Source organism: Conger conger, chromosome 2, assembly GCF_963514075.1.
Source record: "Conger conger chromosome 2, fConCon1.1, whole genome shotgun sequence".
NCBI lineage: Eukaryota > Metazoa > Chordata > Actinopteri > Anguilliformes > Congridae > Conger > Conger conger.
The window spans coordinates 45,316,474-45,341,805 of record NC_083761.1 but is presented as its reverse complement, the minus strand read 5'-3'; the positions used below and the strand labels follow the sequence as shown (position 1 = coordinate 45,341,805).

Genomic DNA, 25,332 nt, shown 5'->3' with positions numbered 1-25,332 from the left:
GCAAATATTCCAAGGTCTTTGTTTAAGATTACGTGGGCGATGACCGTGAATTAAAAAAATTAATTGCTTTTTAATATTATTAGCCTGTGAGGCAATATATGTATCTTACAGTATTTCATCCCTCATCTGTGGTGAGTGTTAAAATAGCAAAAGACATACATTGTTAATGCCAATGATGATGAGGGAGAAATGGCTCAAGTGGACAATACCACATGATGAGCGCAACTCTGACCCTCTGCCACAGCAAATTACAAAACACAGCAACAAATCTCAGATCACATTAACAAGTCGGAAAACACAACAGCATATTCATACAACAAATGAAAAACAGAACACACAATATTTCACAAAACCGACGGCTGTGAAACAGAACATTTTACAAATCAAATTGGCAAAACCAGAAACAATGACAACAACATTTCACTGAACACAACGGAGAAACCAGAAAAGGTAGGAACAAGCGTCGTCCTTGCTGATTGGATGTCTACGATGCCACTCTGGGATAAAAAAGAAAAAAAAGAAGGGGGGCTGGCTCCATTAAAGTCATTGTGTTTTCACAGTTGCTCATTAGTTTTAAAATTTGTTGCTGTGTTATATAATTTGTTTCTGTAAGACAGTTGTATATAACACTTCTTGGCCACCGTACTCTATTTCTGTTGCAGTCAATCAGTTGGTGAGAAAGCAAGTCAAACCAACAGAGAACCATGTCAACATAGGAAATTCCACAGGGGCCTTTAAATTATTACAGTCGTTCCCTCCCCCCCCCCCCCCATTTTCAAAATGAAAATGGCATGACGAGCCTCCAGGAAGGACCTTTCGTCAAAGATCAAAGTAATCTGTGACCTCTGTTAATTCCTGCCGTGGGTGGGGAGGGGCCTTTAAATAAACTTCTGCATCAATGGAGCACTCCGCTCTGAGGCCCCTTCTCTGTAGGCTGCCTGTGGCTGGATACATACACATCAAAGAGGACCGACCTCTCTCTGCATTTCACGCAGTATAAGGAGGCAGGTGAAGATAACGCTGACCTAAAACAGACACAATACGCGGGAGAGGGAGTGCAATTGGCTTAGGAAGTAAAGAGATCTCTACCGAGGCTGAGCAAATCGTTTATAATCACACTTCTGGATCCTCGATCCAAAAGTTCAGGATTCTCGAACAGTAACCAAAGGTTACAAAGGTAGATCTAGATACGATACTCATTATGATAGCCTAATGAATGCAATATGACGCTTTTATGAACTGTAAAAAATTATACTGTAAAAAGTGCTGGTTGTGAGAAAGGCTTTATGTGTCCAATAAATGTATCCTGAATGCTTTGTGACAAACTCAAACTTAACTATTCTGAGGAAATTCTTTTAATATTTAAAATCAGATAGGTAAATATATTTCCCTATATTTGGTTTAAATTATTCAGTAATTATTCAGTTTTAGCACAGTGAGTCTGCTTGGAGAGAAAGAAGCCACACTTGGAGAGACATTCTTTGTATTTAGTGAGAAAACAGAGACAGTTTTATCTGGGAGTCTGTTATTTTCTATTTACCTTGGAAAATGTACAGTCAACAGGGAGGCAAACTGTATATTGATCAACCTGTCAGTTACTCAGTCATTACTCATGAAATTGAAGGCAGACTCAACTTTACCCTTGACATTAGGAAGACAGTTTTGTTACTTTCCCTCTGGTCAAAAAACCCCCCCAGTGCAGTGATGGGGACACTGTGCTGCAGGGGACGCCATCTGTGAGATGAGACGTTAAACCGAGGTCCTGACTCGCTGAGGCCATTAAAGATCCCACAACGCTTATCACCAAGAGTAGGGGGTTCCCTGGGGTCCCTGCCAAATTCCCAACCAGGCTTTCACAACCCGCCTCTAAATCATCCCCCAGATTAATTGCAAAATACACCGGTTCTCTCCCTCCCTGGTTCTGGCGCAAAATGACTGCTGTGCATCACCCAGGCGGGTGTTACAGACTGGTGGTGGCTGAGACGAGTTTCCCGCTCATCACTGTAAAAAGCGTTTCGAGTTTTGAGAAAAAGGCTACATGAATGTATGGTATTATTTTTAAAAAAAGGTTCAAAATACATTTGCATTGTATGGCCAAACGGCGATGCATGGGAAATGCACATTGCTTTGCCTCAGACTAGATTAGATTAGATATTTCAAAATATTGCAAATATCTAATCAGCCAATCATGTGGCAGCAACTCATAGTGAAGAGGTTCAGTTGTTGTTCAGACCAAACATCAGAATGGGATAGAAATGTGATGTTTGTGACCAGACCATGGAATGATTGTTGGTGCCAGACAGAGTGGTTTGAGAACATCTCAGAAACGGCTGATCTCCTGGGATTTTCATGCACAATAGTCCCAAGAGTTTACAGAAAATTTAAAAAACCATTCAATGAGCGGCAGTTCTGCGGGGGAAAATGCTTTGTTAATAGGTCAGAGGAGGACAGCCAGACTAGTTTGAGCTGACAGAAAGGCAGCAGTAACTCAAATAACCACGCGTTACAACTGTGGCATGTAGAAGAGCATCTCTGAACACATAAAACCTTGAAGCCGATGGGCGAAAGCAGCAGAATACTACACTGGGTACCACTCGTGTCAGCAGGAAACTGAGGCTACAGTGGGCACAGGTTCACCAAAAAATGGACATTTGAAGACTGGAAAACAGTCTGACTAATCTTGATTTCAGCTGCAACCTACAGACGGTAGTGCCAGGACTTGACAGACACAACATGAATCTATGGATCCATCCTGCATTGTGTCTACAGCGTTAGTGTAATGCTGCGGTGAATGTTTTCTTGGAACACATCATGCCCCTTAATACGACTTGAGCACTGCTTAAAAGCCACAGCCTACCTGAGTATCATTGCTGATCATGTGCATTACTTTATGGCCACAGTCTACTCTTTTTCCAATAACCATATCCAGCAGGCTGGTTCCACAAACATGACATTGAGTTCACTGTACTCCACAGTCACCAGATCCCAATCCAATGGAGAAGCTTTTGCATGTGATGGAACGGGAGACTTGCAGCCAACAAATCTGCAGCAACTGCGTGATGCTTTCATGTCGACATGTATCAATGCCACAAATTAGCCAGGCTGTTCTGAGCAGAAAGACAGGACGTACCTGATACTAAAAAGGTGTACCTAATAAAGTGGCATGTCTGAGTGCATATTTAATCGCATCACGTCCGTCTGGCCTCATGAGGTTTTGCAAGCCCCATCACAGCTCTTCATGAAATATGCAGGGTTCCAAAATATGTTTTAGTCTTACTCATTAAAGACAGATTTTGCAAAAACAAAGAGAAGTTGCTATGAAGATACTAAGCTTAGGCCTAGATGAGAAATAACTACATCATCCATAGCTAGCAATGGGATGTTCCATGTTCAGCACTATCAGAAATGACTGTGTAGGACAAAATCATCTGGACAATTACAAGCTCATCAGGTAACATCAGGGGGAATAACTACAATTTGTTAAACATTTGTGCTGAACTCTGAAGACAATGCACAAGCGCAAACTTAATTTCCTTTGCAAATAGCAATCAACAGATCTAGTAACAGCTAGATAAATACAATGACGAACATGTGAGAAAATGACATTTTATTTTACAACTAATTTACAACTACAAGCTAAAAACAAACTCTTGGTATCTCAATGGGATCTCAATTATGAGCATTGCTGTACTGTTTCCTGCACTCGAGAGTCCTGTTCCCGTAGCAAATATACATGAGCTATCTACAATATATAGCAATGTATCACTAATAAATAAAGCAATTAATGCTTGCAGGGTAAACGTTGGTGGCTACAGAACAATACATGTACCGTATGTCAGCTGAACTCCCTGAATAAGCAATTCAGCAGGAGCATTTCAACAGTAATTCAAAACCTCCTGAGACAGCCGAAGGTTACACTGAAATACTGTGAGAGCTATACAGTGTAGTGCTTCTTTTTGCATATGCAAAGATAACAGTTCCTGCGTTCCCTATTCCACACAACAAAGCAACTCAAATTTCGTTGTTGATTAAACGTATTCTTTATATTTTAAAGCACAATATAATGTACCAAGAGCGACATTATCCGTTTGAAATAGCCAAAAAAAAATCTGAAATGTGTAAAGAACTAGTCATAATTTCTTAGATCAGTCCCCGGACAACTGCACTAAGTATATAGCTTATAATTACGTAGCGGTTCAATGCACAATCTCCTATTGCTCTCCTGTCAAACGTCACACGTGTACATGACTAATGATGTAAACATGTGTCAGCAATAAGGCGCTCTCATCAGTTACTAGAAGTTGTGAAGGTTGAAATGACTGCAGAATTGGATTTTCTCTAATGTTGGCGACTCACTTGCTAGCTAACTTACCTAGCTATCTTAACGTTACTGTGAAAAAAGTTACTAAGCCTGAAATTTCGATGAAAATAAATAAATAAATAAATAAATACTAACTCACAACGTGAATAAACTCAGGAATCTGGACTTTTGCCAGCTTTAGCTGACTTTACGGTCAATTTATTTACTGCATCGTGTAAACTGCATAATAATGTGGCTAGCCAGGCAATAACGTTAGCGAATATTCCCAGCAGTGTCGCCAATAATTTCATATGAAAGTTTGTAGTTTTGTTATGATTTAGCTACCTATGAGAAAACAATTGTTAAATGGAATAACATATATTGGCGAACGCAACAATGTACTCAACGAAATAACCTTATAATTCAAATAATTAAAAACATCTTCCGACCCCGTTGTCACTTGACAGCGCAAAAAAAGAGAAGGTAACGTTTCGCTCGCTAACGTTAGCGAGCTTGCTGGCTAGCTCTTCGCTAGCTAGCTAGCTAGCAGGTAAAATAATACTCACTAGCCAACTGTTTGTGACGTTCGCAGCCTGTTTCACCCAAACCCCCCTTTATGCAGGAAATACCACCTATAGCAATAATATATTATAAAACATAAATTCAACAATATTCTTAAAAGTGACTTTAAACTTCATTAAACCAACAAAATGTAAACAAGTGCTCTCGTCTACTATGCACAGTAACTGCTGAACGGTGTCGTGCAGCGCGAGACATACTTTGTTTACAAAAAAATATTCGCTATAAACAGGACAGCAAAAGCACAGTGTGTCCAAAGTGACCAATTTATACTTTACCTACCTCGTCCGAACGTAAAATTTAGTTTTCTTTTAACATGAAAGTACAGGAAATATCCACACCGTGCATGCAACGCAGAGAGAGTTGCTCTACACGTCCCCTGTCAGATACGCAGTTTTCTCTCTCGTTCTTTCGGTCTCTCGCAATCTAGCTAGCTCCATCCAGCCGCCCACTTCCGGCTCTTAACGTGTGACAGATGCGCTTCAGTTTAAAAGCATTTTATCCGCTTAGATAGCAAGTTCAGTCGCAGCGACGAGAATCAAGTTCCTTTGTTTTCTTTCTAATTTCAAAGCTTACTAGAACTGCCTATTTCTTTATTAAGTTAGTTCATTTGAGAACATGGAGCCTATTTGTACATGGGCTTCAGTAAAGGGAATGCCCATCTGTGCCATGTTGTGTTAGCGACACTTAAACAGACAATAGCCAACCGTAGCAACACTGATTTATTATTATTATTATTATTATTATTATTATTATTATTATTATTAACTAAAATCAGTAGCATATTATAATAGCCTACTTGCTATCATCACTAACCCTCTGCGAGTCTATTCTACTGTACGTAGCCTAATTCTTCCTTTTATGGTTTTAAAATGTAAAGCAGGATATTAATTATCAAATCATTCGACTCGGTGCATGTTTTGTTGTAATGACAATATAACACACTCTGAGGCTGAGATAACTGAGGACACAAAATAAAGGCCATTCATCAAAAGCAGCTGGCTGTAACTGACTAAGGCATTTTCCTGACTTCGCCGTTTGTCTGGCGTTATTTTCTAACCGCGCTGCAATTCAACAACCTGCTATTCGTGGGAGGGAAAACAGGGATGTCCAATGATGGCTTATTTTCCACTGAAATGTCACAGGCATCTAATACATAGCCTACAATAGATGTTGCTCCTCAAAAGTCTGCTCAGCTATCCAGCAATATTATAACCAAACTAGAAATAAATAGCCTCTCAGAACCCTACTTTATGATCAAAAGAGATCAAAAGACCAATTATTTATAAATTTGATCAGTCAAAGAAGCAAACAATTTTTACTTAGCTGCTCCAACTAACATCACTTACAAAAAGACCTTGACAATCCATGTGGTTTCCCCTATTCTATAAATGTACCTATCAAATTCTATTCTGGTCTTGTTATAGAGTAACCAGAGCAGATGAGGGGGAAGCTGCTGAAAGTTAGCAATGTTTTTTCTCACTTGGATCAGAGGTGGAAAATATACATTAAGAAAGTAAAAAAAAAAAAATCCTCTGCAGTAGGAGGTAGAACTAGTTAGTGAAACCAACTGGCTGAGAAAAGTATGGAAAGACTAATTCCATACTTATTTATTTCTAACGGCTGGACTTTCTATCTCTCCTTCAGATGTCTGAAATGTGTTTTACTCCTTCCATGAGCCTACCCTGAATCATGGTATTGCCATGCTGTAAACACAGTTAATGCTCAAAACATGCCCCTTCTGTGTGCATTTACCAGTTTGATTTGAGTGGTTTTTAATTAGAATGTTTAAAAGATGAAAAAAGTTGCACCATACAAATACAGATGGGTATATCATGCTTTTGTCTTGTATTATTTATATTGATCAGTGTACCATACACTCCGGTGTTTCTTTAAGGTCATGTATCAGCTGTGGTGTGTGATGCTTTTAACTTCATCCAAGTGTATACTGCATTTTCTCACTTTATAACTCAAAACCTCAGTGGTGTGATGAATAGACAATATGTAAGTGAAAGCTACAATAGAAAAAGACATCTGCTCAAACATATTGAAACTGCTATTTCAAGATTTAAAATGGCGACACCAGGTGGTTAACTGGCAAACTGACATACATTTGGAAAGCAGTGAGCTAAGCTGCAGTATACCCAGCCAAGAAGTCATACTGGTAGACATTACATTACATTATTGGCATTTTGGCAGACATTCTTATCCAGAGCGACATACAGTTACATACATACTTAGATTAAGCAGGAGACAATCCTCACCTGGAGCAATGCAGGGTTAAGGGCCTTGCTAAAGGGCCCAACAGCTGTGCGGATCTTATTGTGGCTACACCGGGATTAGAACCAGCAACCTTCCGTGTCCCAGTCTTTTACCTTAACCACTATGCTACAGGCCACCCCTAGACTTTATGGCCAAATGATCTTAGATTAACCCTGGTATTCGAAGGCTGATTTTCAATGTTACTCACATTTAATTAATCAATCAAAGCATTAAATTAAACTATTCACCTGGTTGCTGATGAAGGTGAAAGCAAAATTATTCAAGACCAGTGTTTGAAAATCAATGGTCAATAGTTGGCGTTTATATAGCGCCTTTTATCCATGCGCTGTACAATTGATGCTTCTCATTCACCCATTCATACACACACTGACACACTGACGGCGATTGGCTGCCATGCAAGGTGCCGACCAGCTCATCAGGAGCATTTGGGGGTTAGGTGTCTTGCTCAGGGACACTTCAACACAGCCCGGGTGGGGGATGAAACCGACAACCCTCTGACTGCCAGACGACTGCTCTTACTGCCTGAGCCATGTCGCCGCCTAAGATCCTGTCTTGTATTCTACAGACAGAAGGGTTCTGTTGCAGTTTAGGATAATTACACAGCTTTGCTCACATTGTGACCCAACAAAACTAATTTGGATTCATGTGAAAGTCAACAAAATTCAACAAAAAAGCTGCATTATTATAGCAGAAAACTTCTGAACATGTGCATGTTGACCCACCCTTACATACAGTGTAGCCTGTAAGTATTTGAACAGTGGTACAATTTTGTTCTTGCATGTGAAATGAAAAAATGAATATGAAGATAAAGTGCAGACTGTGTCCGTTAATTTGAAGGGATTTAAACCCATATTACAGTCGTCGATCCACGTAAGGCAGCCTGTAGCATAATGGTTATATGCCTGGGACCCCAGTGGTTCGATCCCCGGTGTGGCCACAATAACATCTGCATGTTGGGCCCTTGAGCAAGGCCTTTAACCCAGCATTGCTCCAGGGGAGGATTGTCTCCTGCTTAGTCTAATCAACTGTACATTGCTCTGGATAAGAGTGTCTACCAAATGCCAATAATGTGTGTAGGAATGATGTCCCTTTTTATACATATACCCCCTTCCCACCAAAAGTAATTTGACAGTTGTTTCTGATTAGCCAGGTGTAGTAAATCATTCCTTAGTGCAGGTATAAGAAAGCTTTCAGTAACTAGTCTTCATCTAGGCTTTTGATTGCCTTTGAAGTCTGCTATTGGCATTTCTCAACATGAGGACAGAGTCGTAACAATCACAGTCAAGGAAACCATTTTGAGGCTGAGAAATAAGAAAGAAACATAGGACAGTGACATTGGACAAACAATAGACTTGCCAAAGTCAACTGTTTGGAACATCATTAAGAAAGAAAGCTCTGGTGAGCTCAGTCACGGCAAAGGGACTGGTAGGCCAAGGAAGACCTTTACAGTTAATGACCGAAGAATTCTCACCATAATGAAAAAAAAAAATCCCAATCACCTGTTGGACAGATCAGAGACACTCTTCAGTAGGCAGGCATGGATGTGTACTACTCCCCACATAAGACTTCACAAGCAGATCTACAGAGGATCCAGCTACAAGACTGCAACCACTATTTAGCCGCAAAAACAAGAGGACCCGGTTACAGTTTGTTAAGTAGTACCTAAAAGACCATGCAGAGTTTTGGGAAAAGGTCAAAGATGACTTGTATTAGAGTGATGTCAACAGCGTTTCAAGTGTGGAGGCTAAAAGAAGAGCAAAGTGTGGAGGCTAAAAGGAACTGCCCAAGAAATAAAGTAATCTGTTAAACATGATGGTAGGGGTGTTATAGTTTGGGCATGTATGGTTTTTTTTTTGGTAAGCCTATTGTTTGGCCTATGTCTTTTTCCCCTTATTTCTCAGCATCATTATGGCTTCCTTGACTGGCATTGGCACAACTCTGGTCCTCATGCGGACCAAAGCCAATCAGAAACAGCTGAGAAGCCAACTGTATGCACCAATTACTTTTGGTCCCCTAAGATTTGGGCCTATGTGAACACATACAGTAGAGTTAATTCCTACACAGATCACAAATATGGATGTTAATACCCTCACATTACAGGCGATGGTCTGCATTTTAACCTCATATTCATAGTCTCATTTCAAAGAACCAAAATAATTTGTACCTCTGCCCAAATACTTATGGACTGCACTGTATATTTCCATGGAATGAGAACTATTGTCATCGTATGAAAAAAATGAATGGATTTATCTGTCTCTGAGAAGACATAATAACTGAGGCAATAGGAGAGGAATAGAAAGCCTACAACTGAATTTAATGGACCAATCAAATCAGAGAGCTTGAGGCAGCCAGAAAGAACAAAACAACTCCAACAGGGAGAAATGGTAGAGAGGCAGAGTGCGCATGGTTGCCAAGGTGATTCAGGCTGCCTCTGTCCCAACTGACCTTTCTACACACAAGCAGGTCTTAAAGGTGAATCGTTTCAAGCATGGAAATCTCCCATTGACTTTATGTGAAGAGCATGGGTTCACACAAAATAACTGGTATTATTAAATTCAGAATAATGGTTACATCAAGATGGTAAGTTCATTTCTCTTGAGTACTTTAAAGAGGCATAGATTGGCTTTTAAGCTGTTGCAAAGATTACCTGTTCTCTCTGCAGAATTTAGACACCAAATTAACGAAAGTGGCTAGGGATATCACACCAAAACTTTGCAGCATGACCACACGTCTGTGGCCAAGGCAGACACAAGGCAGGATATTAAGACAGCTTATGTTCACCAGGCACAGCTGATTTGTTTGTGAGCATGCAAAGTTTGTCAGAAAAGCTACTAATAGCATGGCGATGGATGCACGCATACACCAAAAGGGAACTCCTTTTTCATTTCCCTTAAAAGCAGATTTCACAATATTACAGAAAACATACAAACCTTCCTTGCACAAACTTTACAGCTTTTAATTACTTTTAGCAACTTAAAAATAATGAAATAGGTTGACTTTCAGATAAAACAAAACATAAAAAAGCACTTCTTAAATGTTTTGCCTGCTTGTCAAAGCAGCATATCCGTAGTGGCTTTCTAGCGAAACCAAAGCCTCCTGAGGCTATTTGCCATGTTGACATTGTGTTTCAGTTGTGCTAATCTGGTGGAGGACCTGAAGGAGACCATAAAAATCTCTTACTGTACTTTAAACTCAGAAGGGTGACTACAAGTCTATAGATTGTCATTTGGTGCCATGCTTGTCAGACTTCATTAATTAATCCCATCCATTTCAACACATTCATTTGTTGAAGTCAGACTCAGTTTTCCTATGCTAATCTAGTGGAGGTCCTAGGTTGACCATACAATACATACAATTTAGCTGTTCTCTGGAAAGTCCCTGGCCTATACTATGACATGAGTGCCAAAGTCTGACTTTTATTTTTCTGACCACCCTGGAACAAATATAATATTTTTCTGAATGCAAATAATTGAATGAAATGTACCGAAACTCCCACACTTGGTGAACACACATGATCTGAGCAAGGGATAAAATTAGCTTACATAATAAGAGGTGGAATAGCCGTTTCAGTTAAATATCCATGAATAGAATATAACTATACTTTTTGATTATGGAGATTGAAATAAGTTATGGAATATGAATTGAGCATTACCATAAATATTAATGAAATAAATATACCATATAAGGACTAGCTATTGTTCTATGGAACATCAAAGCTTGTTATGTAGCTAATTAGCCAATTAGCTTTATGCACCAAACACTTTTTCTCACCCAGAAAATTGACTACAAGTCTATAGATTGTCACATTTCATTAATAAATCCCATCCAAGTCATTTCAACACATCCATTTATTTTTAATCATTAAACAGTGTACCCACCAGTTCAGGGCAGGCCAATACATGTCAGGTGTGAGTCATCTTTTATTAAAATTACTAGCCATTAGTTTGAGCATAACTTACAGAAAAATGAAATTCCATTGACACAAAAAGCATAAAGAAATACGAAACTCAGAAAGTCAGACTCAGTTTTCCTATGGCAAGTTATGGCAAGTTTTCATAAAATGACTAGCCCCTGATAACCACACATATATTAGTACCCCTCTTTATATTAGCTTACTTTGAGGTATCATCAGGTGCATGTGCTGTTGTAAGCATGTTTTAAATTATGCAGGGAGATGCCAGAGTGAAACTGTCCCCTACTCCTCATACTCTAGGTTTCATCTGCCTAGATAATTAGCAAAAGCATCTGTGCACAAGTTTTTCCAGATCCAGTATTCCGTATAGTATATAAGCTGCAACAGAGATTTAATTGATGAAGTCTCAAGGATCCATTGGAAATTTGAGTTGAATGATCAGAGATTTCAGAGCTGGCAACACAGTCACCAATACAATCCCATTTGTCATTGTAGGCACCACTTTTAATATCTTGCAGTACAGAATGAAAAGGAACAGCTTTTCTTAGACTTCTACTTCTAGAACAATTTGAAACAGAAACCTAATCAAAAGACACATATGGATTTAAACTTTACAGTAAATCACCAATGAGCGACAAATTACCTAAAAGAAACAAGTCACAGTGCTTGTTTTGAGAAAGAGCAAGCAGGTGAGATGTTGATCCTATTTTACAATTGTTATAAAAGTGCATATTACATCAGCCTATATTCAGCAAAAATGTATGTTTCCACTAAGTAATTTTGAGCTGGTATTTATCTATACATATACTATATGCAAAATATGTAAATCAGTTACCTGACTGTTACAATCCTAAGACTAAGCTTACCATTCCACATGTCTTCATGTTGACCATGAAAAGCAAAAAACCCTCATGTACTTTACCTATACATGACTGTACTCCTATTCAGTGGCAAACATTTCACCATTGCATCAAGTGGTTGGGAAAAGAAAGACACAGATTAAAGCAAAATACCACAGAACAAAAAAGACAAAACATTCAATGGAACAAAGGCCAACAACTTTTTGATGAGACTATGCTTCTTGGTTCTTTGATTCTGAGGGACAGCTAGTAAATACAGCTAATACTTGTGATCAGATAAATTTGCAACTGTCAACAGAAAATGATCAGTTTTCAGACTGTCAGTATATGTCAAGGAAGTAAGCTCCCGTGATATGGTGGCGGTGTTTGACTGTCCACAGGATAAAACAAGGTTTCCATTTGGGATCTGGTGGGTGGTGGGATGAAAGGGACCATCTCAGACACCTGCTTGTGGAGGTGAAGGTGGCTGATAAGTACGATGTGAAGGGCGGAGGGATAATGGCCCCCGCCCCCAGGCCCAACACTCCTCATTTGGGTGACTGAGCCACATCTGAGGTGTAGTCCATTTGCGAAGTGAAGGAATCTGGGAAGAGAAATGGCACACATAGAGAGTTGGATGTGAAGTCAGTTGCGGAAGGAAGACAATCTGCTAGGCGCCCCTTCCTGTGAAGATCAGGGCCTTTGAACCAAAATGGACACTGTTTGACTGTTTCTCATAAAGGCAAGCCTGCCCTTCCTTTGACACGTTTTCCACACGCTGTCACCCCCCGTCACCCCACACTCTTTTGGCCGCGCCAACCGAGCAGCGCGGCCATAAGACTGGACCGCACTTAACCACGGGACCTCATGTCACAGTCTGCACTGGCCAAGAGCACATGCTTTATCTGGTCACCCCTTGTAAACCCATTTTTATGACTAAAGAGTTGACAGTCCTGAAGTAGATGTTTAATATCCAAGGAGTAAAATTCATTCATGGAAATTAAATAGAATGATATACACTCAGTGAGAACTTTATTAGGTGTTTATCAGACTTATTAAGTTGCTGCTGCTGTAGCCTGATTTTTTGAAGGTTTGATGTGTTTTGTGTTCACAGATTCTCATCTGCATACCACTGTAATGCGTGGTTATTTGCGTTACTGTCATTACTGTGACTTCACTGTCAGTTCCGATCAGTCTGTCCTCTGACCTCTCTCATTAATGTGTTTCTGCCCATAGAACTGCTGCTCACTGGATGTTTCTTGTTTTTCACACCATTCTCTGCAAACTCAAGAGAGTGTTCAGAGTACTCAAACTACCCAAGTATGACACCAACAATCATTCCACAGTCAAAGTCACTTAAATCACATTTCTTCCCCATTCTGACATTTGGTGTGAAAAACAGCCGAACGTCTTGACCACATCTGCACGCTTTTATGCATTTAGTTGCTGACACATGATTGGGTGATTAAATATTTGCATTAACAAGCTGGTGTACAGGTCTGCCTAGTAAAGTGATCAGTGAGTGTACATCAGACAACCAAAAATTCAACAGCAATAATTTTAGACTTAACAAATAATATACTTAATTGAGCAGACTACTACTACTATACACTTTTTAACGAAACACATGCCATGCATAAACCTTGCCCTTGTGTTTAAACTTTTCTAATTAGGGATAGAGAAGAGCAGTCTTACCAATTTGGCTGAAGTCGATCTCTGGCCCATCACTGTGCATCAACAGAGAATCAACGTTGGTGCTGAAAAAGACAAAGAGCAGCCTTGAGACATACAGACAGCCATGGTCCAAATCATAGTCCAAAGATCCCCTTTAAGAATAAGACTCAAGTTAGTGGAAAAGCATAGGAATGGTTCTTAATGGCTAAAGCTGGAGACAATAAGCAGGGGTCTCTGTGGGGAAAAGTCCAGAAGACTGCTAAAGCCACATCTTTTCATCTTTTCCATGGCACAAAGTAGGCTACAGCAGAAGAACATTATTATAGTGCATGCATAACTGAAACATGCAAAACTCAATGCAATCATGGTTCAGCATGACATTTGAGAATGTAGCTGTTTCCCCTCTCCAGTGTCTTCTCTACCAGTTTTGGGTTTTCAGGTTTTCATAAAGCTGCCGGACCTCATGCTTATCTGCCTGTATTGTCCCCAGAGACTTTCCTGTAAATCTGTGCTATTACACTGTACTGTATATTGTTTATCATAGCCCAACTGCTATGTCTGTTATCAGTTACATGAAAGCAGAATGAGACTGCTTGGGAGTGATGCAATTCCATCAACGCTTGTTTGATGTAACATAGCAAATGTTTTTAAATATTGCTTTCCACATGCAGAACCATGTTGCCACTATTCAGATGATTCTGCCATCACCAGTACGTACTGTTATGAACAGGATATGAAAACAAGCTTGAATGGACCAGATAGTCTGAAATCAGACTGCATTAAGATGACATTTTAAGCATTTCAACTCTCTGTAATTTTAGTGTGGGCTCACTTTAAATATTAAAGAAACTATTTTTCCATTTTAATTCTAATCATATTAACATTAAACAAATGTATGAATACATAAAGTGTAAAATCTAAACTTTAAATATATAATGCATCCAAAGGATCCCTTGATTGTCCCAATTTTGGCAACTACTGCACCAAATCAGTCTCTGAAATTATTATGGCGTGTTAAACCAATGAAACATCAAAGGAACCACAATAATGTGTACCAGAACAACGACATAACTTCTACCTATGAGGATCCAGGGAGATCTATTGTCCTGTAGGTTTTCATTTCAACCCCAATTTGACACACCTAATTCAGCAACTCAGCAACTCAACGGGATCTCCATGGGCTGATTCCAATCCCATGCCCTTTTCTCCAATTCTTTCTATTCCTGGCTCCTGACCTGGAAAAAGTTCCACCATCTCTATGGACGCTACAACCTGTTATATGTTCCTTCTAGGAGCTAGAAGTAGAAGTTAGGAACTCCCAATCCTGCCTTTGAGCCATCTTTTGTGGAAGTACTTTTTCAGAAAGTGTGATGTATAAATAATCGACTTGTGGATCCACCTCTCCCTATCTGCCACGCATCTGCTACATCTGTAATCAACGCTGCTTCAAGCTGACATTTGAATGAGGAAGGAAATTCCATTCGCCTAATTCACAATCTGAATTCCCCCGTCTTCACTTCTTCTTCTAGCCTCTCACAAAAGGGAGCAAGGAAAAAAATGAGAAGAATATACAAGTGGAATGAGCCCTAGCTGTTGTTGCTTTGTTAGGGCTGGAGTGAAAACCTATAGGACGATAAATCTACAGGAACAGGACTGGGCAGCCCTGCTGTGGGTCAGGCCGTGCCCAGAAGACCACGCCAGCAGTCCACAGACAGGCAAGCACACCACTCTCCATGCCCAAGCCCTGCACTGCCCTACCTTGGATATCCATTCACCAGCAGCTCCGGCAAGTCTGGGAACAACAAGGGAGGACACCTCCGCAGAAAAGTCTGTTTCTCACTGCACAGGATTCCACACACACATACATACTTCCTTTAGCAGTCTTCTCTTTCTACTTCCTGTGAAATGGCCCCATCAATACCCATCGCTTTTATCAGTAGAGACTAATGAAGGGAGATGAAATTCAAACTAGGTGGAATTTGTTTAGAGGCATGGAAAGCAGGGTTGCTTCTTTTGGATTTCCATTTTAATCTTTCATCTAAAGGAACAGGTATGATTTAACTTCACGTATACTGTATTTTGCTCAACCAGCACTCAATCCATAATAGAAACAGGAGTTCTTCTTATACAACCTGACTGAGCAATTATGCAAGATGCAGCCAGTCACGTGAAAGAAACCGGAGCATACTGTAACAATGAAGTGGAAATTATGAAAAAAATAGTACTGTAGATACTGCAATCTGTATCTAATTCCCAGGCTTGAACCGAGCAATCTCTTTCACTACACTTCATAAAATAGCTAAGGCAAAGCCCTGGAAAAAATTTAATTGCTTTAGTCATGATCCAATCATCACTCCACGCACACAAATACTTACGGTGTAACGCAGATGAACCTTGTCTTCAAGTATGGTGCACTACCTAGTGCACACAATAAGACACAGAAACACACAGTGAGACGAATTGTCACCTTGAACGCACCATGAAAATGAATAATTCACAATCAAAGATTTAAACAAGAACATGAGGCTAATGTACTGTAGAGCAATGAGGGTGTAACTGCACGTGCTGGTACATTACAGATAAACTGAACTGCCTCTCATTACATTATATTACAGGCATTTAGCAGACACTCTTATCCAGAGCGACGTACAATGAAGTGCAAATCGAACCCAGGGACAAGTGTGATAAGGACCCTAGAGGAAAGCACGGTTCCGAGACCTAGCATGACCACATAGATACTGAACCCTTGAGGAATACATCAATTTGAACCCTTGAAGAATACATCAACTTACCAACTAGCATACCGTTGGCAGCTAGAATACCCTGAGAACAACAATAACTACATATAAGTGCTATTATAATCTATGGCATACACAAGGCATACACAATCTACGGCATTCACGAGTAGCTCCTTTTAGTAGGAAGGAAAATCAAAGACTACCTAGATCACTGATGTCTGGCTCGATGGCTTCGCAACGGCAGTACTTCCCAAAGGCCTCCTCCTTGGGTATATCCGGGAAGAGGTAGACCAGCGGCGAGACCAGGATGTTGGTGGCGTCCATGATCTTGTAACCCATGATGATCTCGGCAAACGACATGTTGCCAAGCTGCTGTTTGGTGTAGGGCTCCACTGACTGGATCTGTGTCTTACCTGGAGGGAGCAGGGAGACAAAGAGTGACAGAGGGAAGAGAGAGAGGGGGATAAGTGTGACAGAAAGAGAGGAAGAAGAGCGAACGGAGAGGAAAGTGGGAGTGAGGGATAGGATGGAGGGATGTTGGAAAGGAGTGAAAGAGAGGAAGGAGAATCAGAAAATGAGGGGAGACGAGCAGTAAAAGACAGAAGCAGGAGTGGTTGGGAAAAAGTTACCGGTACCTGTGCTGTTACACTGTGGCACAGAGGTGAAAAGTCCAGGGGTTAGATACTAAAAGTCCTGCCATGTTTTTCTCCCACCCATCTGCTCAGTTTTACCTGCTGGCTGAAGAACTTAGCTAAATTAGCCAGGTGACTGGAAAAAATGACTGGGGAGGATTCTTACTTTGTGAACCTGGATGTTCAACCGATGCTGGGCTAAACCTACTCTAGATTCGAAAATACCAGAATCCGTAGAACTATCCCCAAGCAGGGCTTCATCTGAATAACAACGATGTTCAATTCATGAAAAGACAGACACGACATTATTCTTTTGGAGTATGTGCAGAAACGGGCTTTCCTCCACGCCTCACCATTGATGTCCTTCTCCACCCAGGTGAAGGTGATGCCGCCCTCCTTGCTGCTCTCGCTGAAGCGCAGAAGGAAGGTTCCGGGGGGCTTGGTGCTGAGGATGGCCCTTTCTCTCTCCTTACTGATGAAGCCTGTGATGAACCTGCCAAACAAACGTCGATACCTCAATACCAGCGCCGTCTGGTGAGCCGAAATGCGGCGGGCCACAAAACATTGCTTCTTTCCAAAACACATCTCAACCTGTCGAGTAACACACATTGGCAAGTAACACACGGCTTCTTCATATTGTGTTAGGGGGATGAAATCATATATTCAATGTATCTGTTAAAATGTGTTTTAATCACTAAGTAGCCTACATAACAAAACCTGCGATTCAAGATGTTTTCAATTTAAGCACTGCAGATGTTTTCCAGTCTATTCTCCGAGGTTGTATGCGAAGAAAGAAGTCTATTTGTCCGCAAAATATAATGATGGAAATAAAACTAAATGTAAAATGTCTGTGCTACCTCATTTGGGAGAGCTGGTTATATCTGATGGTACTGGCTATTTTGGGAATTCATCTTGTATTGATACTCTCGACCATTGCTTAGTGAGTAAAACAGATTTTTCTAAATTGTATTTATTGTCTCCCTAAGACAATGTGAAGAAGCTGTGTTCAAATTTCAGATTGATTAGTCAGATCGTTGGCATGTCATTCGAAGAAAATGAATGAAAATCAACAATTAGTTTAAAGGAAATTTTTTTGCCTCATCAAATTTCAGTGCACCTGTTGCCACTGGTCAAGACACCATAACATTTACCTGCACAGAGACCTCCAGAGTAGAGTAAATCTTTATTGCCCCAACTGGCTTTGACTTCTCAAACATGTACCCAGTTCATTATGCAAGTAGGTTGAAGCTAGTTATACTAGAGGAAATAACATGCAAGCATAAAACCTGCCAAAATGTAGCCGAAATGTCAATTGGCTAACATAAATATAATTGTAAACCATTTATTTTACTTATTGAGTCCGCGCAGAAACACATACAACTTTGGGGCAGCTGTGCGGTTTTGTCTGTGTAGTGTGGAAACTGCCAGAAGGGATAAGTCATCTAAAGACATTTTGCAGGGACACTGAGGGTGGCAGATGCTGTTGCCTATAATAGGAGACTATTTTTTAAAAGAAAGAAAAAACTGCCTGTCGGTGTGGAAGAGATTTGAAATGCTTCAGGCAAACACACGCATAAATAAGATAGCTGAGCATAAATCACTAAATATTTCAAGCATGTCTGGAAGACGTGGAGCCGTACAATCCAAATGCATTAAAACGCCTGTGGCTTTTCCTGAAATTATTGCACACAACCTCTCAGTTCTCAGGTTTTTACATTACGAACCCTAGTTTGAGGACACAGAAAGTCTTTCACGAATGCAGTTAGTCATTTTGGAATGGTGCACAAAAAAACACAAGCCTATATTCTCCTCCAATGCATGTGAAGCCTTCTTATCACACCCCAGTACCACAGGATAGAGGCCCAGGCATTTGGTATCTGACAGATAGACCTGCAGGCACCTGATTGGGTTGCTAGTGTGTGACACTGTACCCAGCACTTGGATCTGCATTCAATACCAGACTGTGTGGCCCATACATGCACTATGGCAGTGCCATAGCAAAAACAAGTCTGATTGGCCAGTGCAAGGTCAAAGCGTTGACCCATCATCAACTCATTAGACAGCTAAACCCTGTGCGTCACATGCAGTGCCCTGCCAGTGTTTGTTAAAATGCCAATACTGATTCAGGCAGACCCCATTTTGATCTAGCACTAGCAATTACCAACTGCTCACCCTTCATTCCAGAGTGCCAGGATATATTTCTTCACCAGGTCGATGATGTTGTCTAACCACACCCAGAAAGAGAAGCCTTTGCCAGCCATGTTTTCCTGGATTGGTGTTAACAGAAATCACACAGTAAGTAAATATTGAGAGGATATTTGAATGATATATGAATAATTCAGATTGCTATGTTGATCAGAAACACATACTTTGCAGAACTTGGCCCAAGTGATTTGGCATCCAGAGTAGTTCACACATAGACCTGTTGAGATGATGGCAACAGGGAGATAGAAAATGATTCTGTGTGAAGTATGGTGAGAGGAAGAAGTGGAGATACAAATAGATTACATAAATCAATGGTATAAGTGAACAAGGGAGACATGGGAGCAGGTAACAAAAGAAGAGTGCAACTATATAGAAAATGGGTCTAATGAAGTAGCATTGTCAAGTTTGCTCAATGGCCTCTCAGTGGATTGAGTATGGTGACTGGGACTGTTAAGTGACACAGGGGGTATGGTGAAAACATGCAAACAGAGAGCATTGTTTTACATTACATTATTGCCATTTGGCAGACGCTCTTATCCAGAGCGACATACAGTTGATTAGACTAAGCAGGAAACAATCCCCCCTGGATCAATGCAGGGTTAAGGGCCTTGCTCAAGGGCCCAACGGCTGTGCGGATCATATTGTGGCTACACCAGGAATCGAACCACCGACCTTGCGGGTCCCAGTCATTTACCTTAACCACTACATTACATTACATTACATTATTGGCATTTGGCAGACGCTCTTATCCAGAGCGACGTACAACAAAGTGCATACCCATAACCAGGGATAAGTTCGCTGAAAGACCCTAGAGGTAAGTACAATTTCAACTGCAATTTCAACTACACTACAGGCCGCCCTGTAGGAGCACAGTCACAGTGTTGGATTGGAGCACAGTCGCAGTCACATTGTAGAGCGCAGTTGCAGTAGGATCACAGTTGTGGTCATAGTGTAGGAGCATAGTCGCAGTCACAGTGTAGAGCGCAGTCATAGTCACAGTGTAGAGCACAGTCATAGTCACAGTGTAGAGCACAGTCATAGTCACAGTGTAGAGCACAGTCATAGTCACAGTGTAGGAGCATAGTTGCAGTCACAGTGTAGAGCACAGTCATAGTCACAGTGTAGAGCGCAGTCACAGTCACAGTGTAGAGCGCAGTCATAGTCACAGTGTAGAGCGCAGTCACAGTCACAGTGTAGAGCGCAGTCATAGTCACAGTGTAGAGCACAGTCATAGTCATAGTCACAGTGTAGAGCACAGTCATAGTCACAGTGTAGAGCACAGTCATAGTCATAGTCACAGTGTAGAGCACAGTCATAGTCACAGTGTAGAGCACAGTCATAGTCACAGTGTAGGAGCATAGTTGCAGTCACAGTGTAGAGCGCAGTCATAGTCACAGTGTAGAGCACAGTCATAGTCACAGTGTAGAGCGCAGTCACAGTCACAGTGTAGAGCGCAGTCACAGTCACAGTGTAGAGCGCAGTCATAGTCACAGTGTAGAGCACAGTCATAGTCATAGTGTAGAGCACAGTCATAGTCACAGTGTAGAGCACAGTCATAGTCATAGTCACAGTGTAGGAGCATAGTTGCAGTCACAGTACAGAGCGCAGTCATAGTCACAGTGTAGAGCACAGTCATAGTCACAGTGTAGAGCACAGTCATAGTCATAGTCACAGTGTAGGAGCATAGTTGCAGTCACAGTACAGAGCACAGTCATAGTCACAGTGTAGAGCACAGTCATAGTCACAGTGCAGAGCACAGTCATAGTCACAGTGTAGAGCACTGGAACCGCTTCTACTCACCCAGCAGCCTCTCAGCCAGAGTGGTCAGCTGTTCCAGGTTCAGGCCTCTCTTGGTGGTGGAGGAGAACTGCCAGGTCAAAACCTCAGCCACCTGGTCCCATGTACCCACGGGTGGCTTTGTGAAAAAGTTGATGTTCTATTTGGGAGGAAAGCGAGGACAATTGTTCACCAAATGTTTAGCACCAACTTTTTTTTTTCATTTACAATAGAAACCCATTATTGGAGACCACTTACATTACCAACTCTGCCCTAATAGTAGCAGCAGCACAATACATACACTACTGAGCAAAAGTCTTAGGCACCTGTATAACATTCTGTACAGATATGATTCTTTCAAAAATAATTAAATGAAAGGATGTAAATAAACGTACTTTACATTTTACATTACATTTTAGTAATTTGGCGGAATACTTAAAAACTGAATCAAATGAATATTTTTGTGACGACCTTTCGGCGTTAAACCTGCAGTTTGCGCATGCTGGAGAGGAGCAGACTTTGGTTGGCTCCTTGCTTCTGATCTCAGACAGCCTTGATCAAGTTTTTATGTAAAAAGTAGTCAATTGCTTACAGTATTAAGTAACTTTTTAAAAATGAAATACAAAAATGTCTCTAAAATTAAATCTTTTGGAAAATGAATAGTTGGAAATCTCAAATGTGTTCTTTTATACTAACACACACAAATAAATAAACATATATATACTAAAGTCTAGGGTCCCTAAGACTTCTGCACAGTACTGTATAGTTTCATTAAAAACATTTTCTCTATGGAAGACAATATCCTTTTCTGAGAAAGTATGATAGTTTGTTCATTCATATCTTTGTTAATAGCCTCTTTAAAACATTTCATGATTCAAAATCCATTTTACACTGTCGACATTTCTAGCAGAAGACAGCCACCAGGGGGCAGTATGTTACCTTTGGATGGTTGGTGAGCATGTTATACCACAGGATAGAGGCCCAGGCATTTGGCATCTGACAAATGTTGGAGATCACAACCACAGGCAGGGAGTGTGTCTAGAGAAAGGAATACACGCTCACTGCCAATCCTTACTATTGTGCAGTCAATCTGCAAACAAGAACACTCAATGCAGTAACAGAAAAAACATGTACACAGGACACAAATAGCAAATAGATTGCAGCTTGGGGGGGGGGGGGGCGGGGGGGGGTGTTAGCATGACCCGCTAGAGGACTCCACACAATTGGGAATCCTGACTGTATTGTTGCCAAGTGCAGTGGGCAGCACCCCAAAGCAGTGTGTGTATTGGAGCCTTGGAGCCACTTGGGGAACCAGAGAGGGATTCAAGTGGCAGGGTACTCCTGCCTCATATGCTATTGTGTTTACGCATTGAGTAATAGCATGTTCAATGCTATGCTGAACGCAAACTCCTCACGTGGTGTGGATTGACAGAGAATTTTTAGCTGGTAGCTGGTAGCTGGTTGACTATTTCAGGCCAGATCCCAGCTTGACATGGTTTAGCTGGTCGACCAGCTCAGACAAGCTACCAGAACTATCAGCTCATACTCAGCTAGACCAGCTAAACAGCAGAAAAGTGTTCAAGTTTCAGGTGAGCTGGTTCCACTTTGAGAGACGGGAACAGCCTGCCACTAGCATACCTCCAGGTCGATCTTCAGGCCTTGATGGTAGACCTCCGTCTCAAACGTGATGAGGTGGAGCTCTTCTGTCACAATCTGCGAGGCCTGGGGATTGGGAGAGGGGCAGGGGTCAGAGCCAGAGTTCACGCCCACTTACATAATTCCCACATCTAGCATACTTTGACTGACAGTCAAATATTCTAAATACAAAAAAACTGCATACAAAAACAACCCCAACTTTATGTACACTACCATTTTAAATTTTTACATTTTAATGTACATTACCATTTTTCTTACCATTCTTACGCCGATGACACCCAACTCTTTCTTTCCTTCCCCCCCAATACCCAGGTCACCACACAGATCTCTGCCTGCTTGGCTGATATCTCTGTGTGGATGACTTCCCACCACCTGAAGCCATCCACACACACAGAGACTGAGCTTCTCTACATCCCTGCTAAATCGACCTCTCACTAATTGTTGAGGACTTTATAGTATCCTCCTCCCATACGGGCAAGAATCTTGGGATGACTCTTGATAACCGCCTCACCCTGGCTCCACATGTATCCTCCACTGCCAGAACCTGCAGGTTCTTTCTGCACAATATACGCCGTATCCGTCATCTCCTGACTGAGAAAGCCACCCAGCTCCTAGTCCAGGCGCTCATCATTTCCCGCCTGGATTACTGCAACTCCCTCCAAGCCGGTCTCCCAGCGTGTGCTATCAAGCCCCTCCAGCTGGTCCAGAATGCTGTAGCCCGCCTGATCACCAGTCAGCCCAAGTCGGCTCATGTCACCCCACTTCTCATTGGCCTCTACTGGCTTCCAGTTGCCGCACACATCCGCTTCAAGGCCCTAGTGTTGGCATTTCAGGCTGCTCACATACAATTACTCCCTTAATCACTCCCTACTCCCCAGCTAGACCACTCCGGTCTGCCAGCTCTGGTCGCCTTATGGTTCCCTCACTACAAGCACCTGGCAGTTGAGCTGCAAGTTCACGCCTGTTTTCCGTTCTGGTTTCTCGGTGTTTGAATGACTTGCCTACCACTGTCAGGACAGCTGAATCACTCCCCCTATTTCGATGCAGACTAAAAACACACCTTTTCAAACTGTACCTTAGTCCTCCCTCCTGATCCCCCCCCCCCCCCCCTTTCCGATATCCCTCTCGTCTAACCCCAAACCCCACTTAAGATGACTTTAAGTTTAAAAGTTTGGGATCACCTTGACTATTTCTTATTTTTCTGATTTAATATTTTAATTTCTGTTTATAATCAAACAATTGATATGTGGTCAAAGCGCATATTCTTTGCATGTCATGACTTTCTGATGTCTGTGACCTACCAACAACATCAGAGTATGGATTTCTTATTTTCAGGTTCCAACAAGCGAAATTAAAACTCTTTGCATTTGAATGCAGCTCAATAGGAATTGGGGGTGGGCCTAGATTCAGTTCATTCATTCATCCATTCATTATCCTAACCCGCTTATCCTGAACAGGGTCGCAGGGGTGCTGGAGCCTATCCCAGCATACATTGGGCGAAAGGCAGGAATACACCCTGGACAGGTCGCCAGTCCATCGCAGGGCACACGCACCGTTCACTCACACACTCATACCTATGGGCAATTTAGACAATCCAATCAGCCTAACCTGCATGTCTTTGGACTGTGGGAGGAAACCAGAGTACCCGGAGGAAACCCAGGCATACACAGGGAGGACATGCAAACTCAGCACAGAGAGGCCCCGGCTGACGGGGATTCGAACCCAGGACCTCCTTGCTGTGAGGCGGCAGTGCTACCCACTGCACCATCCGTGCCTAGATTCAGTTCAAATAATTTATAATTACTATGCTGATACAGTATGGAACACATTTGTTGGCTACATGGCTTTCAGTCATCAAGGGTCCAAGGTATCACATGAGCCTCAAACCATCATGCTGCTGCCAGATATGCAGTAGATACTACAATTATTCTTTCTCCTTACTAATCCTCCTGTTGAACTCAATAGAAAAAATATTCAGGAAAAACTACTTGTAGTATCTTTTGAATGACCCCAAACTTTTTTATGCTAGTGTATTTACAAGATTCAATATTTATATTTTAAACAACATTGAGCATTAAAAATACTCATGACAGAAACGGTACACTGGACTTGTACATCTGGATTTGTACAGTAAATACTCACGTCACTGTTGGTCCTGCCTCCATTCCCACACTTCTGCTCCCTCAGGGTCTGCAACAGACAAGCTCCATTAGACCATCAGCATCATTTACAGCAGTACTGACTACAAAGGTGTGTTATTAACAGGGCTATAGCATCAGGAATAATGAAACAGTACCGACTACAGAGATATGTTATTAGCAGGGCTGTAGTATCAGGAACACTGAAACAGTACTGACTACAAAGGCTGTAGCATTACATTTACATTACATTTACATTTTTGTCATTTGGCAGACACTTTTAAAATGCTGTTCTAAACATAGTTATCATCATAAGTGCAATTTATTTATTCATTTTTGCTTTTTTTTGGGGGGGGGGGGGGGGGTTAGACAAGGATAGGGATATCAGAAAGGAGGGGCAGGGGAAAATCAGGAGGGAGGACTAAGGTAGAGTTTGAAAAGGTGGGTTTTGAGTCTGCCTCGAAATAGGGGGAGGGATTCTGCTGTTCTGACAGTGGTAGGCAAGTCATTCCACCACTGAGGAACCAGAACGGAAAACAGGCGGGAACGTGCAGCTCGACCGCCAGGTGCACGTAGAGAAGGAACCATAAGGCGACCAG

The 25,332-nt window shown here is 41.5% G+C and overlaps 2 protein-coding genes across 4 annotated transcripts in view; both read right to left on the bottom strand.

The window, feature by feature from the left end:
- Positions 1–5,280, bottom strand: part of stat5a (signal transducer and activator of transcription 5a) — a 78,159-nt gene extending 72,879 nt beyond the window's left edge. Inside the window, exon 1 of one of the 2 annotated variants that reach the window (XM_061222915.1) lies at positions 5,162–5,280. The gene's annotated coding sequence lies outside the window, so the exon portion shown is untranslated. The remainder of the gene's footprint in view (positions 1–5,161) is intronic. The other variant, XM_061222917.1, reaches the window with a different exon arrangement.
- Positions 5,281–10,992: 5,712 nt separating this feature from the next.
- Positions 10,993–25,332, bottom strand: part of LOC133112898 (signal transducer and activator of transcription 3-like) — a 31,009-nt gene continuing 16,669 nt past the window's right edge. The window contains exons 13-24 of one of the 2 annotated variants that reach the window (XM_061222919.1): positions 24,738–24,785; positions 22,578–22,661; positions 21,879–21,977; positions 20,964–21,099; positions 19,328–19,380; positions 19,131–19,225; positions 17,312–17,451; positions 16,530–16,739; positions 15,964–16,006; positions 15,347–15,427; positions 13,610–13,671; positions 10,993–12,518 (exon numbers count right to left, since the gene is read on the bottom strand). In XM_061222919.1, coding sequence (XP_061078903.1) covers positions 12,463–12,518; positions 13,610–13,671; positions 15,347–15,427; positions 15,964–16,006; positions 16,530–16,739; positions 17,312–17,451; positions 19,131–19,225; positions 19,328–19,380; positions 20,964–21,099; positions 21,879–21,977; positions 22,578–22,661; positions 24,738–24,785 — 1,107 coding nt within the window. In that variant the 3' untranslated portion in view covers positions 10,993–12,462. The remainder of the gene's footprint in view (positions 12,519–13,609; positions 13,672–15,346; positions 15,428–15,963; positions 16,007–16,529; positions 16,740–17,311; positions 17,452–19,130; positions 19,226–19,327; positions 19,381–20,963; positions 21,100–21,878; positions 21,978–22,577; positions 22,662–24,737; positions 24,786–25,332) is intronic. The other variant, XM_061222920.1, reaches the window with a different exon arrangement.